We start from the raw sequence: 18,131 nt of genomic DNA, 5'->3' as shown, positions 1-18,131 counted from the left end.
AAAGCCCAGAAATGTAACGTTTGCAGGAGGAACGCCGTTCCTGCCGTTCCTTCATAAACCTAACGAGTTACCGTTACATTTCCACCGACCCTTAATGGAAAGGTGGCATTCCTCCGTTCCTCCAAAAAGGAACTAGTTCCAGGAACGCCGTTCCTTGTAACGCCGTTCCGTACAACACTGGTTGGTTGGTTGGACCCTTAAATCATGGCGCCTACGCACGCGCGGGATTCGCCAGGAAGCTGCCTGTAATAATTAAGCCATGACTCGGCCTATTTTTGAGAGAGAGAGAGAGAGAGAGAGAGAGAGAGAGAGAGAATGAAGTAAGAGAAAAAGATAGAGAGGAAAAAATCTTGTTATTTACCAGCATCGTCAGCGAAAAAAATCACGAATGAAGACGTACCTCTATAGCAGGGTATCTGGATTGTTTAGACAACAAAGGAGTGAAAGGTGGTCACGACATCTCTGTGGAAAACTCCTAGGACTGAAGCACTCAGGGAAAGAACAACAGTGGAAGATAACGGGAGATTAAGCCGAATAAACGTGTCTTCGTGCTGGAGGTACATCGGGCCTTGTTGTCCTTCGTCTTATTCCTCAGTGCATGTCTCACCAGAACCATGTGACATTGCGCGAGGGGTCAAACACGATTTACAAACACGTAATCGGCGACGCCGACACGCTGAGAGATAACGGGGGAGTTTCGTGCGCCGTCGTGCGTTCGCTGATGACGCGATGACTTCCTGAGACGCAGCAGCAATGCGCCTTGACCGAGAAGACTGCAGTGCGCGCTGCACACATATTTCGCATACGAGGTATTGTAATCGTCAGCCATTTTTTTATAATTCCTTTAAAATTATAAACTTTCTTTCTGACTTCGCTGACAATTAAATTCAACAAACCATTTCTCGAACTGGTTCGCGAACTGGTTTTGGTGCCTGATTTACTTCAGCTGCAACTAAACCCAAACGAAAAAAGTCCATCCGAACCCGAACGTCAATCTTACCGGCATTTTTTTATTCGAATCACTGCTTTTCACGTTTGCATTGTTTTGTCATTTGCTAAAAATAAACCAAAGAAGAAAATTTGGGAAACCAGCATACTGCAAGCGGCCTAGTTAACCGATGAAGGCATGCTTCAAGTGATGGAAATGGAACCTGCTCAGAGTGGCATACAAAACAGATTTGGTGATCATTCATTTTACTCCCCTTGTAGTGCCCAAGATGTAGCTTAAATTGGGCTTAAAGGATGTACGCTGATAGCAGCCAAACACGTGCTCATGCTCGAGGATTAAATTCAATTACGGAAGTTTGTTTTTCAAATTATTTTTAAAATAAAAAAGAAAACTTAGAAAGGCTTAGCCTTTAGGTTATATGCAGATTAAAAAAAACAGTCACACCATGTTCCGGATTTATAATTTACTGCAAACCTAAATACTAATGATGATTAAAGGCGCCGACAACGAAGTGGCACGTTCGAACACACGGGGATGACGGCAGGCGCGTGATTGAGTTCGGAATGCTGCGCTTGGACCACCGTGCAAATCTTAGCGTCGCTTGGACCGGCGTCAAAAAAATCCAGAGAACGGCTTTCTCTTTTCGTCACACACCGGTTGGGAGAAAGTCTAATTTTTACCAAGAAACCATCGACGTGACGAAATACTCTAAATACGGACTCGTGAAGTGACCCTGCTCACTTATGCAGAGCGAAGTGTCAATTAACAGAGGTGTCCTCAGGATTAGAACATGAGGCGGACATCTCCAAGACGAAACAGTTGCTATGAAACATACTTCCGGCGGTTCGAGGATATCGTATGCGAAATACTATGTCAAGGAATGCACTACAAAATATGCCTTAAGACATTTGTGGGTGGCAGTCGGAGGTCTTTCATGGAAATATTCACATTTTGCGTATTAACAAAGGTGGTATCTTGATGCGGTGAATCGTAGTTTGAATGCACTAGGGTATCCATAGTGGTGCATAAAATTTTTTCCTGCTAACCCAGATGTTTTGTTGGAGTCAGTAACTCAAAGCGCTTGCTTAGACGAAATAGCTCGCCACAAGCAACCTGCACTATCCCCTCCAATTCGAATCCACAAAACGGAAACATGTCAAACGTTTTTCATCGCCTCAATAAACAGGGGCCGGAATTTAGTTCATTTCGCTCACTGGCCATACGCAAAATAGGCTTTCGCACGTCACAGATGTTTGGAGTGCTTTTGTGACGACGACTTCGAAATCTACGCTTAATAATGTTTGCGGTGTTTCAGCATATTGCAACTCTTGCCACGGCGAACGGTTGTAGGAATTGAGCTATCGTTCCTGGAATCGTGTATTGCAGCCGAAATATGCAGACAATAGCCTTTTATTGCTGCCGTGGGCTACAAAAAAATATGTAAGATTATATACTTGGCAGCGATATGGGACCTATATTGGCTGAGTTGTCAAGAGAACACTTTTTGGGCTGAATAAAATGTCAAGATATTTAAATTTAAATAACAACGGTAGTACACGGTGACGCCTGGATGGACATGACACAACGTGTGTTAGGCTCATATCAATGAGCATAACACATATTGAATAATTCTTTACTGGTTATAATTATTAATTCATCGTGTCGTAGTATACCATTTGAAATACAGCTTTTAGTCAGTACATAAGCTACGTATGGCGCTGACTCGGTATTTTCCTGAATTACCGGGCCTTGTTTTCAACGTCCCACCCGTCGCCTCTCCCCGCCCAAGCTCCTGTTACTACCACATCAAAGGTGACAATTTTTCAGCCTCGCAACCCTAATCCCTTTCATAGGGATGTCTTCGAAGACGTTGAAGACCGGATTCCGCACATCGAGCACGTTGCCAGTTTAATCAGTGGGACGATTCGTTGAAACTGCACAATTTCTACTTTGTGGAGGAAGAAGGTGTTCGTACTTCATACGAGGACCATGAGGCGCTTTTGCGTCCTGGACATACTTCCGCCAGTAGCTGCAAAAAACGTTTTACAACACGGATCGTCATGACCAACCCTGCGTTTGCTAGAGTCACGAATACCGGACCAGAAGACAAATATTCTCTTGCTCTCCCTGGTCACTCAGCAAGACTCCGCAAATACACTCTGACAATTACAGGCAGGGATGCCCGTCAAGCGGTTTGAATAATATTACTGTTTCTGACACAGTACACCATTCTGTGCAGATTTTGTCCACAGCTAGGTACCCTCTAGCATGTAATTCTAGAATGCGCTCACAACCCCTCCTTACCACCCTTCTCCAACCATTCCTTCCGTAAGCTGTGGGAGACACTGTTCACCTGCTGTCAACCCGACGACCAGACTCTCCAGGTGACACCGAGCAAGAAAGCTAAGGAATTGCAAGTATTTTTGAGGCTGAAGTTCTGCTCTCACGTGGGAGTAATTAACTGTTTTATTTTGTTCTCTTTCACTCTTTCGAATACAGAAACCCAAGAAAAGTGTCAACATGTTTGCCGTGGACATGGCACTTCTTTTTAGCCGCGCTGACTCTGCCATGCATGAAGCGAACAAAATTCGCTACCTGATGAACGGTGTCCCCAGCACAGGCCACCTTGAGAAATCTTGGTGACGGTATTGGCGACACCGGGCACCCCGAGCTCCCTAACATAGACTCTGACCTAATATGGTGATGTGTTTGAAGGTTAATGGTAAGAAACCACAAACGGTGGCCGTCAGAGCCAGGTAAAGCTCCGGCGGATGGGCTCCCTGCCTGTTTACCAGGCAGGGGGCTCCGGGACTTCTCTCGGTATCAGGGTAGCACGAGCGAAGAAAATATCCCCGTCCCCCGCTTTTAAACTATGCTTTACGGTATTTTCTAACCCCTCCAAACGTGATTGATCTCTGAAAAGAGGCCGCCACAAGAATCTTTTCCTTCATTGACATCCTTAACTTTTCGTGAACCGGATCATTACTCTCAATTTCTTGCCATGGAATCCCTCAGTCCAGCCAACCCTCTTGCATCGCAGTCAGTCTCCTTGATCTCAAAATATCTTGAAACCATAATAGAAAAATCGTATCAGGCCAAAAGCAAATAACTGGTGAACTCCTGATAGAGTAAATGACGAGCAGTAGTCCACAAAGCTTCTCGCTCACACTAGACTGCCTGATCTGGACATCAAAGTCACACCCCATCGGAGCCTCAACAGTTCGCAGGGTGTGATATCCGCGCCAGATCTTCTGAAAAAAAAAACAGAGGCGGATCTCCTTGCGGACTTGAAGGATCAGTGCGTCACTGCGGTGAGACGCATCACCATCTGCAGAGACAACAAGGAGATTCCCACGTAGCACATCATCTTGGGTTTCGAGAAAAGAAAAATTCAAGGTAAAAAATCAATTACTCTGGTTACATGACCAGAGATTCTACCCCATAGCTACTACGTCAACCGGCGATCAACAATAATCTAACAAGTTTCGACGTCCAATGGGAATGCACCTAATGCTCCCTTCTCAATTTAAAGCTAAATTCACATACTGAACACATTCAAGAACACAATCAGTTACACAAATCTCTCCTGACAGGTCCTGCTGGTTAAGAGAGCGGTTGAACTAAGATGCCGCATGGGTACCCGTGAAGAATGTACCCTTTCCGCAATACAATCATTATTTTAAAGAAAAATTCCCTCCCTCTCTTTCTTTCTATCTCTTTCTGCCACAGGTTGACTTGTTCAGTGAAGTCAGAAAACTAGTCCTACTAACACCAAGAGCAGGGCAAACTCTTCACCCAGCGTACAGAATCAATTTGAGGAAATGAATATTTAAAAACTCGCCAAGTTACACTTCCGCCGCTAAAACCCAGCAGCGTCCACACTGGTACATTCCTTGAATGAACATTCAGGCGGTGAAGCTGTTATTCAGCGGAGCCATGCTCCAAATGGTAATATAGAAAAAATCGGCACAACTATATCCCCGTGCAGCTAGGTCACATCTATAAACTGCCAGGGACTTTCCGTATACACTGTTCAATTCATAGCGGTAAAACGAAACCGTGTACCTGTTGTGGGGGCACAAATGTTGAAGGAGAGAGGGAAAACGTATTTTGATACTGCAAGTAGGTTCAATGAACCACTATGCGGTCCGCTCCCACGGCGGGACCGAAAGGCCAAGCCTCACAGCCACGTCGTGAGCTTGCTGGACAGTCCAGAATTGATCGTCCAGGTCCGAACTGCGACGTGCAGTCTCCCAACTGTACGCTTCCTTGATAGCCGCATCTTCAATTCGCTCGCAAGACCAGAGCATGTGTTCCAGTGTGCCTATATCACCACATTCCAGGTAATATGGCTCCGTATACGTCTCAGGATAAAACATGTTGAGCCTCGGCGAGCAAGAATGAGTGCCGGTCTGCAGTAAGCGTAATGTAAGTGCCTGAGCCCGGTTTATATTAGGATGCCGTAAACCGTACAGTGTAGCATTTCACAAGCGGTCAGAGAAGTTCTAATTCGTGTCAGTGCACTTGCCGCGCAACACTTCCACCTTTTTTGGAGTGAGTGCGTATTGCCTCGGGCCACCTGGGAAGCGAGGGCTGTGTTTGCCTAAAAAAGTTAAGTGATAATGATCAGATAATTCTGCGGTTAAGAAGATACTACTTAGTTACCTCATTGTATGCGGAAGGGGAGTCTCTGTTTTCAGAGAGTACTGTCACGCCGTAACGCGGGGCAGAGCGGAGGGTAAGATCTCGCGCTGCCGTATGAGCAGACTCGTTGAGATTCAGAGGAGCTCCTTCAATACCCCCAAGCTGAGCAGGAAACCAACATAAGTTTTGCTGAAACATCTCACAGGCCTTCATTATTTTGAAAGCCACCATGCCTACCGAGCCCTTCTCGAAAGCCCCAACAGCCTACTTTGAGTCACTATACACGAAAGGTCTGCCCCTATCAACAAGGGCGAGTGCATTAGCTGCCTGCTCGGCGACCTCAGGTCTATTAGTACGAACGGAAGCAGCGTTGACGACCATGTCCTGATTATCCACAACAACTACGATAACCAGCTTCCTCTCTTCACTAAAAAAAGCGTCGACGAAGCTAACCCTCTGATTCTTATTGCGAATGAGTCTCAGCAGGCAACCCCCCTGGGCTTTCTTCTACCCACATTTCGCTCCGGATGCATGTTCCTGGCAATCGGCATCACTTGATACCACTGACGCGCCTTCAAGGGTATACCGACGTGAAGCAGCGAAATCCTCTGCTGAGGAACACCTAACTCTCTCAGAATCTGCCCACCCACGCTGGTCATAGAGAGATGCACCATCTGCGCCCTCTCGGAAGCCTCAGCTATCTCATCCAAGGTATTATGTATAGCCAGCTGGACAAGCCGCTCGTAGCTGGTGCACAGCGGCACTCCCAACACCTTCTTGGTGATCTTCCTTAACTGCGTGTCAAGCTTCGCATTCTCTGAAGGCTTCCACTTTTGCATAGCCGCCACAGAGTTAAAGTGACAAAGCACAAAGGCGCGCATAAGTCGAATTAGACTGTCCTCCTTCAACCCATTCTGCCTGTTGGCTACTCTCTTCACTAGGCGAACCACACTTTTTGTCTTGGCAATAATTTTCGCGATCGTCAGCGTGTTGGCGCCATTAGACCGAATCAGGATCCCCAAAACCCCGATGTTACCTACCCTAGGTATTATATCCCCATTCGTCGTGCAAAGATGAATGCGAATCTTGTCCACGGGAACCCAACCCCTTCGCTTGGGTCCCCTTTAGTGGGACTGTAAACCCACAGCGCCGACTTGGCGGAAGAGTACCTTAACCCCGTTGGGACCAAGTAAGCCTCGACTACATCTACTGCCTCCTTCAGAACACTCTCGATATAGCCCTCACTGCACCCAGTACACCATATGGGTACATCATCAGCATACGTGGTATGTTTAATACCATCAATTTCCAAGAGTTTCCTGGCCAATCCCACCATGGCCAGATTGAACAATGTGGGCGAGCGAGATGACGGCCCCCTGAGTAGTGCCCCTGTCCCCAAGATCCAGTGTCAGAGACTCCAGCTCTGCAACCCCCAGGATAGCCTTCCTCAGGGTAGGAATGACCTCAGGGTAGCCTTCGTCAGGGTAGGAATGACCTCATATAGTCGTGAAATGGAGACCCCAATCCTGCATCCGAAATAGACTTCAGAATATACGAGTGTCGAACGTTGTCAAAAACCTTCTCTAGATCCACCACTAGGATGGCCTTAATGCCCTCCTACCTCCGTCAATGATGTGATGTTTGATGAGCTTCATTGCGTCTCGAGTCGAACGCCCGGCCCGAAACCCAATCATAGTGTGGGGGTACACCTCGTTCTCCTCAAGGTACCCAGGTAAGGTACTCCAGGTAAGGTAAGGTAACCGCCCACGAAAGGTACTCCATCGATCTATTGTCCAGGTTCTTCAAAAGCTTGTTCGAAATCTGGTTCCGCCTGGGAACGGAGTTACTCTTAAGGTTATGCAAAACCATACGTATCTCTTCCACAGAAAAGTCTTCATCTAAGAAAACGTTGTCCCCCGTGTACGTCTGCTCCGCCAGAATATCATCCGTGGCTGCAACAGGGAGGTACTTGTTGGTCAGCTGCAGAACCAGCTCTTCCTTCGAGGCAGACCTCACTGCATCGTATGTAGCTCGAGCGAGGACGTGCCCCTGACTAGCTCTCGTATTGGAGTCGTTGAGCAAAGGCTTAAGCAAGCCCCACGACTTGCCGTTGCGCACCTGCACATCCACCGAGAGTCATATCTCATCCCACTGTTACTTGACAAAAGCTTGCAATGCTCCTCAATAAGCTTATTCAGCTCCGAAACCTTTTTACGCAGCCTGCGATTAAGCTGCTGCCCCTTCAATTTAGCCAGCACAGACTGCTTGGCTTAAGTCAGGTGGGCCAGCCTGCTATCAACGCTGTCCACCTCCAGATCCGTAGTGATCCTCTCCGTAGCTTCCTTTACATCCTCCCACACCTGGACGACCCAATACTCCAGAGATGGCCGGTTCAGGCCTAAGATATTCTCCTCCTTTTCTCCTCTCTCCTCGCGGATCACCCGAAACTTATCCCAGTCTATAAAGGTCAATCCCTCGGGCGCCTACCCTCAACCTTTGGGTAATGCAATGATCACTACCAACGTCCTCGGCAAGATTTTACCAACAGGGCCTCGTAGCGTTCTTTACAAAGCAGAGGTCAGGGGTGGTGTCCCTACAAGAAGACGTCCCTATTCGCGTCGTAAATGCAGGGTCGGTGAGCAGCCTAAGGTCGAACTCTGCAGCGTTCGTCCAGAGGTTCCTTCCTTTGGCCGTGTCATGCCTCTTCCCCCCACGTGATACGGAGCATTAAAATCCCCGGCCACGATCAGCGGGCGGTGTCCGGCAAGCTTAGAAACCCTCTGAAGAAGCAGCTTTTAACCTGTCCGCCCTATCCCTCGGGACAGAGTAAACGTTCAGAAACAACACGTTTCCCTTGTTCACCCGGTTCGGAACCACCTCAATTATGACATTCTAGGGAACTGAAAGATAGGTTAAGGTCATGCACCACCTAGGTCAGTTTGTTATCCATCATAATGCAAGTTCCCCTAGCTTAAAATCCGCCGAACACGGCTCGGCAGCCCGTCAGAGAAACTTCTGCCATTGTCTCGTGCAATAGGATAGCCTGCGGCCTACTCTTATACGTGCGAATATACTCCTGTACAGGCGCCCTTTTACGAGCATACCCTCTAAAGTTTCATTGCCATACACTAAAAGTCTCATTTTGCCGCGCCATGTCGAAGCTGTTGCTGCTAGCCACCTCTGAACCTCAGACTTCTCTGTCGGGGAACGTGGCGACTGAGATCTCGACCTCGGGGCTTGAGAGGCACTCAGATTGTGCCTGTTCTCCAACGCCTCTATTCTACATTGCATCTTCGTGAAACTTCCATCGATCGAGCCGAGCGACTCGGTGAGACGATTATTCAGCTGCGCAGGACCGTCGTTGACCTATTTATTATACCCATAACACCCGACATTATCTCCTTAACCTCAGACCTCAACTTCCTCGGCAAGGGCTCCGCCTCATGGGTTACTGCCTTCTTTTTTGAGGGGCGTGACCCACCAGCCTCACCTACGTCAGCCGCATACATGCTCTCAACGGGCTCATGCACTGCACCATCGGCCGGTGCGGGGACTGCCATACCCTTAAGGCCCGATATTTGTGCCCTAATGATCCTCACCATTTCTCTCAAATCTGCGTTTTCTTGTTCTAACCTATTGAATCTCTCCTCATTCTTACCATGCTCTGGCCTTACCACACTAGGCATCTGCTTTCGGGCACTTGCCGCTCCACCCAGGCAGTATCACTGGCCACTCCACCGTGGCCCTTGCCTTGCTACACACCATGCAACACACCACTCTTGCGCACACCCAGCCGCTCAGTTCCCTTGGGGCCACGCACAGTCCGAGTTCCCAACTGTCTGTCCAGTGCGAAGCGCACGTTAGACGCCGATCTGCTCCCAGTCCGGCCGCCGGAGTGGCTGCGAGATGCTGTTCCTTGTCCCCTTGATCTTGATCTGGAACGTCGACGCCCACGCTCCTATCCTTGCCCAGCCCCCTGTATCTTCCCCAGCGACGGAAACTTCTTTTCGTTGTACCTGAAGCCTCCTTTATTTTCTTCCTCAGTCTTTGTATGCGCCATAGCCTACACAAACGACGGCGCCGGACCACATATGGGGCAGAACCGCTGCTTGCACTCCTTGCCCGCCGTGATATGCTCACCTCCGCACAGTTCACACTTGGGCGTACGTCCATGGGGTTCCTCGGGATTGGCTGAACCGGAGCTCCTGCAGACCGCTTCTTCCGGTGAGGGGAAGACGTGAGTGCGATGTCCCAACTTACCACACGCATAACAAACATCTATCCGCCTGCGGTAAAGCGTGCACCTAACTAGTGCATTATCATACCAAACATAGTCGGGCACCTTGTACCCCTCGAAGGCGATGATGACCGTGCCCGACTCGTTGATTCGCATGGGAGCCAGGGCCAGGGGATTATGCAGGTTAACAATCTGGCGATGGAGCGCTTGAGGGCTCTCGCTGAGCGGAACGTTTCTTATTATCCCCTTGCACGTTTCATGCGGCGCCGCACGATATGCCGCAGCTTCACGCATGTGCCCAGCAATGCACAAATCCTTGCTCCTCATGTACTTCGTAGCATTTTCTTCCTCCGGCATGCTCAGCACCATAATATTATGTTGAAAATTCGGGCAGATAGTGTCCGCTTCTCCTTCACATCGTCTATGCAAGCAGCAGCCGTGATTGCATCAGCCACCACGGCCGCGCCAATTTTGAAATATTCATACCTCTCCTGATGCTGACGATAACCCAATATAATTTTTCGGCAGCGGAGGCCTTTTCGCCGCCAGATAATAGCGTTCTTGACACTACCTGGCGTGTTCGTACTCACTCGGCCGTTCGAGGGTCCCTGCCCCACGTTAGGGCTGCCAGCGTTACCGCCATGTGGTAGCCTTGCCTTGGTCGTAGAATTCCTCTCACTGTGAGTTTTCCAGCCAGCATCCTCCGAAACCTCTTCCGGAGAAATATCTTCACACTCCACAGCTTATCCCACCATGACAATAGCTTCAGACGGCCGGTAGGCCGGGGCGGCCCATGAACATGGCGGGCCCGGCGGGTAGGGCTGACACCTCCGCCGGCGCGGTCGAGACAAAAAAGGCCGTAAAGTCACGTACAGTCCACTAACTGGAAAATGTCTGCTATGTTGGTGTAGGTGGAAACTTTGCGGATCCGTTTAGCACAAAATTAGGCCCCAACGACAAAAATACAGTCAAAACTGGTCTTAATGTCGGCAGCTGACACGATTACGTCTTGCCACTCCGTCGCCCTCTGGTGACCCCCGCAACTATTGAGAATCTGTTTTTTTGCAGTGCTAAACGCATAGATCATACTGCACCTTAACCAATCATGTATCAACATCATCATCACTATCAGCCGATCTACACCCACTGCAATTCAAAAACCTCTCCGATACATCTCTGATTTTCGTGGTCCTGTGTTAACTGCTACCAATTTATAACCGCGAACTTCTTAATTTAATATAATCTGCCCATCTAATTTTCTGCCGCCCACTTCCACAAACATACCTTCTTCTTTATTTCCACTAATAAGTACTTACCACACGATTGTTCCCTGATCAACTCCACTCTCTTTTCCTACCTTGAAGGGACATGATGTGAATTTGTCAAGTTCCCGTTATTGCTTGCACAACATAGAGTGGCTCCAATTAACACGCTTTTCATCGTTTATGCGGTTGGTAAGTCGGTAATTATTTTAAAAAGCTCGAAAAAAACTACCATGCGCGGTCTGCGGTGGCCGCACCAACTAAACCCTGTGACGGCGGGACGAGGCGCACCATAATCGGATGATGGCAAAGACTAGCATATAAACAAGTTTCGGTTTCGGTTCTTTAAAAGAACCTGAGTCACATCCGACGTTATCGTTGGACGGCCGTTCTAGATATATCAATTATCCTCACACCGTGCTTCTGCCGTGATATTGGATGTAAAATGCCTAAGATAAGCCTCCAAGGACGGCTTGGTATCGTAGCAATCGCCTTCCGAGGCCTTCGCAGTGGATGAACGCCCTCCGCGTCACTGCAGACGCTCAAATGCCATGCGCTTTTCCCCAACAATTAAACCCTGCCGCTCATGCCTGTATAGTAAAAAGCAAGTTCCCACCAAGCTAACTGTCTGCTGATTCTGGCCTGTGCCCACTGCCCTTCAGCAGTCGGTGCTTATGGCAACAGGATGCCAACGAGAACTCACTAGCGCGTGAGTGTCAGTCTGCGCGCGTTCTTTGAACTTGTTCGTGGAGCACTAAACGTTACCGCCCTGAAATGGTGAACTCAGTATACAAAACATCGGCCGAAAATGAAAAATCAACTTACTGAACAAAACGATTTTATCCTCAGGGATTCTAACTTCCAACTTGCAAAAAAGCAGGCTTAGCGCTCTAGAAAGCTCGGCCACAAGTCAGAGCTGCCGGAGTTGGAAATATGAGGTATAAATTGCATAACCAGTTTACACTTTTTTTTAGTTTTAGCATTTCAAGCAGCTCAAATGGCTTTTTTTTTTGTATAGCGCTCGTGCAGTAAGCGTCCCCCAAGTTTACACAATATTTTATGTCTAGCAATTGCATTTCTTAGACGGAAACCGCTCGCAGATGCGTAGTTGTTCTGCTGAACACTCTGCTTGTTCACCCAGCGCAAAAACGTGATTATGCTCTCTAGTTTTACGCTGCACGATAAAAGTTTGTTGATTTTATTTCATTACAGTCAAACCCGACTATATCGAACCCGTTTAAATCGAATTATCCTCTACATCGAACTATTTCTGCGCACAGAATGTATTCAATGAGAATGTATGGCAAAAAATACGCTTACATCGAACAGAAATAGCAGCAACTACCCATATATCGAACGCCAGCGGCGCAAAAGTGCCCCCCTAAGTTGGCTTTCCGTCACGGCAGAGAAACCCCGCCGACGCACCCTCGAAAAGTGGTTTAGCTCGGCGGTTCCTGTGCAGCCCCAACAAAAAAATGATCCTGGCCCTCCCGCCCCGTTTGCTCAGACAGACAATCACAGGCTGTTGCCACTCCAGTTCTCTCGTCGCTGGAGGTGCGCGCTTTGTTCTTTTAGCTGTTTTTGCGTTCGGAGTGTTCGAATTGTCGGCGTGTGTTGGACTTGTACTGTGTAGCCGTGACGGCTAGCGCGAAGCGGCAGAACCTGCCTTTCGCCTTGAAGCTGGAAATTATAAACATAGTGGAACGTGGTGAGAAGAAGTCCGTCGTCGCTGCGGCTTTTTGGCGACGACGCGCTTCGCAATCGGTGACGTGCTTCGACGACGCGCTTCGCTGCCAGCTTCGCAGGCAGCGAAGCTGCTTAAACAGAAGAAAATTCAGGACTACTTCGTGCGGAAGTGAGTTTGTTTCATTAATAAAGTGTTTTCATAAACGGTAGGTGCTTTTATGCTGCCCAATTCTTCAGCATGCATATATCGAATTATGCCATATATCAAACTCGCGGGCGTTTTTTTGCGAGTTCGATATAACCGGGTTTGACTGTAGTACTAATAGTGACTTCGCTGACTTTTACCACTTTCAAGCGGACTTAGATTTTCCTACTAGCGTAACAGTCGGCGAAGTGTCGCATGTGCGCTTGTGCAACGCTTGTGTGGACCGACCTGGACATGGAGCTTGATACCGTTGACAGACAAACAAAGCAAAAAAGGCCCATTCTTTCTTACACAAACGAGTCATGGCTTAGTTTCAACTGAGCGAACGAATTGCGACGACCCGTCGGCGGCCGCCATACTAAACGCTGTGCCGACTAGCCTTTTTGGAAGGTCGGCGATGCGTGCAGTAGCGCCAGCAAGCCAAGTCATTTTCTCCTGACGTCACATGAAAGCGCCAGAGAAAATGGGTGAGGATTCTGAGAGGAGGACCGCATTTTCTAATTGATTTTTCTAGTTTAAAAATTCCTGTCAACGCACTCAAAGTGCTCAAAACGTGGTCGTCGTAATCCCGACTACACTTTGCGCTAGTAATCGAGCAATGTTTACAAATTACTTCAATGTCCCTTTAACGTTACACCTATCATATCACCTCCTTTTTAATCCTCGCTGTGTCAACCGCAATTTAAGTTGAACCCTTTTGTATAGACCGCACAAATTTTTTTCAGTTGCATTTAAATAAGACGTGTTGAAACATCGAAATGAGGAAATAACTTCATGTTGGGTCTAAATTTTTATTGCATGGCCAACAAACAAAAACGTATAAGAGTCTAAATTTGGTAATCCGACAATTTATCCTGGTCTCTGCCGCACTTGAATTTTTTCACAAAGTCTTCATTCTGCTGAGTGATGTTTTGTACTTTCCAGTGCAGCGCACGCTTGGGGTTATCAAAAAATGCGTCGCAGTAAAAGTAAAAAACTACTAGTTTATAAAATGTCTGGCTCCACGACATGGGTGAGGAACCCCCATGGAGGTCAAGTTCGTGCCACTGTGGAAGACTCAGAGCTTGAACACACGATCTCAAAGCTGCATGCGGTCGGAATATCACTTTGTCGAAAATGTCCTCCCGAGTTTTAATGCGGCGAAATGAATGAGTGTAACGCTCAAGCACCGATAAACTTCGTTTCCCCCCCTCTCCATCGAAAATAACAGCCCAGATTTTATCAGCCAGGTAAACTCCGAAGACGGCGCTTGTCAGGAGGGTCGTCGTGCGATTTACGAACACTGCTGTGTAAAGCCAAGTGGGCATGGTAACGAAGAAAGTTGTTCCTTGTTTTGCTTGAATAGACAGCGCTGGTGGAAGCCTGAAGTGTTCCTCAGTAATCCCGTACTCCCGCGCCAGGAGCAAGTTATGGTAATAGTTCTCTCCAAAGACTGGAATCCGGGTGTCCAATGGAATGATATGGTAGGGTAATAAAAGCGTAATGTTTCGCATAATCTGCTCTGCTATCCAGGCATCCCTGCCTTTGAGAACTGTCTCGAGCTCTTTACGTATCGCACCACGCAGCAAGTCGAAAGTGTTAAGAATGGCCGCATTGTGCTCTGCCTTGGCGGAGAACCTCAACAACACGTCGAGTTGCCAGAGAACTGTTATTTGAAAGGCGCTGCTGAAGCAAAATTTATGGACCGCATGCCCCTGCACATTGGCTACGCCTAAACCGTGTTTCAACAGGGACAGAGCTGCCTCAATGACGACAAGGGCCGTCGTAGCGGGCTGCCTTGCGCTGTTCAGAAGAACTGAGAACCTGTGCCTCAGAACGCGAGTAGGTGAGCGCAATACCTTTTACGCCATCTTCGTGCCAGTTATTGTCTCCACTACATCGGCACACAACCGCGTCTGCGAGCGAGGCAGCGTTGGAGAACTCCAAGTCATAACTAGACACGCCTTCCAGCTCTGCGGCAATCACAAGAAGTTCTCGGGTGTTCACATTGACTGTTAGAATACTCTGAATCTCGGTCAAGAGTAGAGCTAACAGTTCTATTTTGTCTGGATCTTGTATGGCTGCGAGGTATGGGTCTCGCTGTTCGGCGATCACGATCAGTGATTTTTCTGTATATAATGTCTGGGGTAAATGGTCGTAACGTTGACCCCCTCTGTAAATAGGTTCGTCACTAGGTGGTTCCTGCTTGATCACGATGTTGCCGTCCAGTCTGTACATAAGGTTTAGGCGTACGATGGTCGAAAAGAGGTGGAGTGAAGACATCCGGGTACCGACGGCTGTAATTTCCAGGACAGCTCTGATAGCGTCTTGCCAGGACTGTTCATAGAGACGAAGCGTCCCAATGCAAGATTGGTAGTAACCAAACTGGAGTCTTCCAGTGGAGCTGCGGGATAGTTTTCCAATAACGGCATAGGAATGCCGCAGGGCATTGAATACGGCTCCTGGTGTCCTATTTGGATCGTGGGTAAAACACGTGTGGTTGACAAAGTCCGTGCAAGGGTCATAATTTCGGTTGCCGGACAACCAAAGCGTATGCAGCAGACTGTCTGTGACAGGTGCAATAGGCGTCTTATCTGACTCACCATTTGGTGGTGTTCCCCTGGCAAGCGTCTGGTACACGACGATTCCTAGAATGCTTCCGAAGACGACCTGCAAGAGGATTGCTGTGGCTATGCTGGTTGTCGAGACGTTTATTCGGCAAGTTGTCGGTTCTGGTGGTTCCGCACGGCTGCTCACCCGTCGTTGCAGTGCTTCCGTTGATGATGGGTTTGCCATCTGTTGACGGTGTCCGTCGTCACGTCGATCTTTTCACGGGTCTCGGTCTTAAAAGCCTGAAACCAGCCCTGCACCTGCTCGGTTTGAAAGCTCTCTTGATGATGATCGCGTTCCTCGCGATTCTTCTACTCTTTCTTTCTTCCTAGTTATCCTCTCTTTTTCTCCTGGATGATGATATTCCTAGTGAATGACACATACACTCTGAGGAGTCTCACACGTTCACATAATATAGTCAATGAATAAAAAAAATTTATGTTGGAATACCGTTATTGATAAAAGGGGGGGGGTCGGACATGTTCCGAGTAGGGAGATTAAACTTGATGTTATAAGGTTATAGACTAAGTTAGCGCCTTGGAGAGGAGTTCATTGTAGCCTTCGGCGGTACGCAGTTTGAGTGGATGGCCCGAAGAGCTCTAGCAGGGCGCAGGAAGCTACGTTTACTTATGAGACCACTTTACTGTGAAATTAGATAGAGGCAGGAGAGTTTGATCTTGTAGATGGTCTTGGTTGAGAGGGCTCTTAGGATCGGTTATAGGGGCCTGTAGCTTCTTTATCGGGTGACAGGCAAGTACCAAGTAAAGTGTTCGGATCGAATCATTTGTTAGTGATAAATTCAGCGGTCCAGCTGAGTGGTGCAAACGGTGTAATATTGTCGGGCGGTTTAATTCGTAGTCCTAGGTTCTTGGGTTTTTTGTATGGGTGACTGCGGTTGCTGGGGAAGTGACATTTCGGTGAGCACAATGCACGTCCCGAAGGCTGGTTGAAGCATCGTACAGGAAGGAGCAGAGGTTGGAAAAGAGGAGCCTCAATATGATTATCAGAAAGTAATTCCCCAATACACGAAAAATTCAAATAGGCTTAGTTGTGACCACAGTACTTTTGCCTGTGTTGAATACAGTTTATTGCGTAAAACTATTGTTTAGATACAATCGAAACTTCGGCATTTGTCAAATGAGTAAGCTTAGTTCATTTCAATTCTTCATTCAAAAACGTCCTCAACGTTTGCGTAACACAAGTTTTGACAACGTCTTCCTTGTAAAAAAAACAAAAAAAGCTTTCAAACCACTTGACAAAGGCCAAAGACACACACAGTACTTAAATATGCTTCGAAGATTGAGTGTTCCTTTTCGAGAATAAGCCGTATTATATAAAAACGTTAGAGATTTCCGGAATCGATTTACTTTATTTTCGGTATTTAATAAAGGGAACAGGCAGAAAAACTTGCTGAAACTGAGAGAAATAGGATGTTAAGGACATAAGTTCTACTGTTTTACGCTCTGTAATGAGAAACAATATTTAAAACTTGCAAAACAAAATAAATGCTGCCTTTACGCTTTTGCAATCGTTTCATACCGAGACTTAAGCAACGTGAACAACATTCACTCTGCGCGAGGCATACCGCTTGTTGCAGAATATATCTTAAAAGAGGAGAAATGCACATTTGTTACAAGTAATATTAATTTTATTCACTGCACCTGACATTATACCGTAAGAAATATTACAAATATTGCCTGTATGGAAATCTATAACTGATATATAGCAGCAACACGGTTTAGTTCCAATTTCTGTCTGTAGCGGTCAATCCAGACAGTATAATCAACATAGGAACGAATTTTGGTTTCATGTTTCACAATTTTCGGGGGTACTCAAACTGTAAAAACAACACATCATCATTGATATTGTACAAAAAAATTGAAAGCGGCTCTCTTATGTTAAGCGTACAGAAAGTATTAAACGATTATTACCGAACATCTCTCGTCCAGGTGGGTGGGCTTCGGGTGAAATCTCTTAAGGCGAATGATTATCGCGCCAAATAAACAGTACTTGATTCAAAACCCCTGAACATACCTCTTTTTTCGTGAAGGTGTGCAACCACATGAAGCCGAAACAGCCGCTCTGGATAATTCCCCACCACTTGAATCGTGCGGGCCTTAATTGCTTTGACATGTTCAAGTCTGCTGTTGCTAAGAAAACATAGTTTTACTCCGGGAAGAAGTAAAATTACGTGTGATGATGACAGTATTAGCTTCACGCCTTTCCGGAGCCGCACTAGTTGTAAAATTAGGGCTTGCCTCAAGTAAACGGTCCACGTTCGGTCTCTGCTTTGCACACGGACAGCTGGCAATACTTAAACTAGCCGCAATGCTTCCCGGAAAATTGTGTAGTCTTTTGTTTGCTGAACTAAAATGTCTCTTTGTTCGTGTTAGTAGGTTTGGAAGCTTGGGTGAAAACACGGTTGCTGTCATAGATCGTGGGAGAAGGAAAAAACGTTCATTGAATGTAAAAGATGGGCTTGTATTGAAACGCGGTGCAACACGCCTTGAGCGCGAGCGCCATTGTGAGCGCCTTGGGTATCCTAACCTGTTGGCCCCG

General features: G+C 47.4%; 1 protein-coding gene across 1 annotated transcript in view; it reads right to left on the bottom strand.

The window, feature by feature from the left end:
- The window catches only part of LOC144157691 (uncharacterized), a 43,802-nt gene extending 25,931 nt beyond the window's left edge, over window positions 1-17,871 (bottom strand). Inside the window, exon 1 of the mRNA XM_077688484.1 lies at window positions 17,607-17,871. Coding sequence (XP_077544610.1) covers window positions 17,607-17,705 — 99 coding nt within the window. The 5' untranslated portion in view covers window positions 17,706-17,871. The remainder of the gene's footprint in view (window positions 1-17,606) is intronic.
- Between the last annotated feature and the right edge of the window lie 260 nt (window positions 17,872-18,131).

This window comes from Haemaphysalis longicornis, unplaced genomic scaffold (genome assembly GCF_048455015.1).
Source record: "Haemaphysalis longicornis isolate Haplotype H1 unplaced genomic scaffold, Haemaphysalis longicornis Haplotype H1 scaffold_10, whole genome shotgun sequence".
NCBI classification, from domain to species: Eukaryota; Metazoa; Arthropoda; class Arachnida; order Ixodida; family Ixodidae; genus Haemaphysalis; species Haemaphysalis longicornis.
Note: the sequence above shows the minus strand (reverse complement) of the source record. Positions and strands in the feature narration are given on the sequence as shown.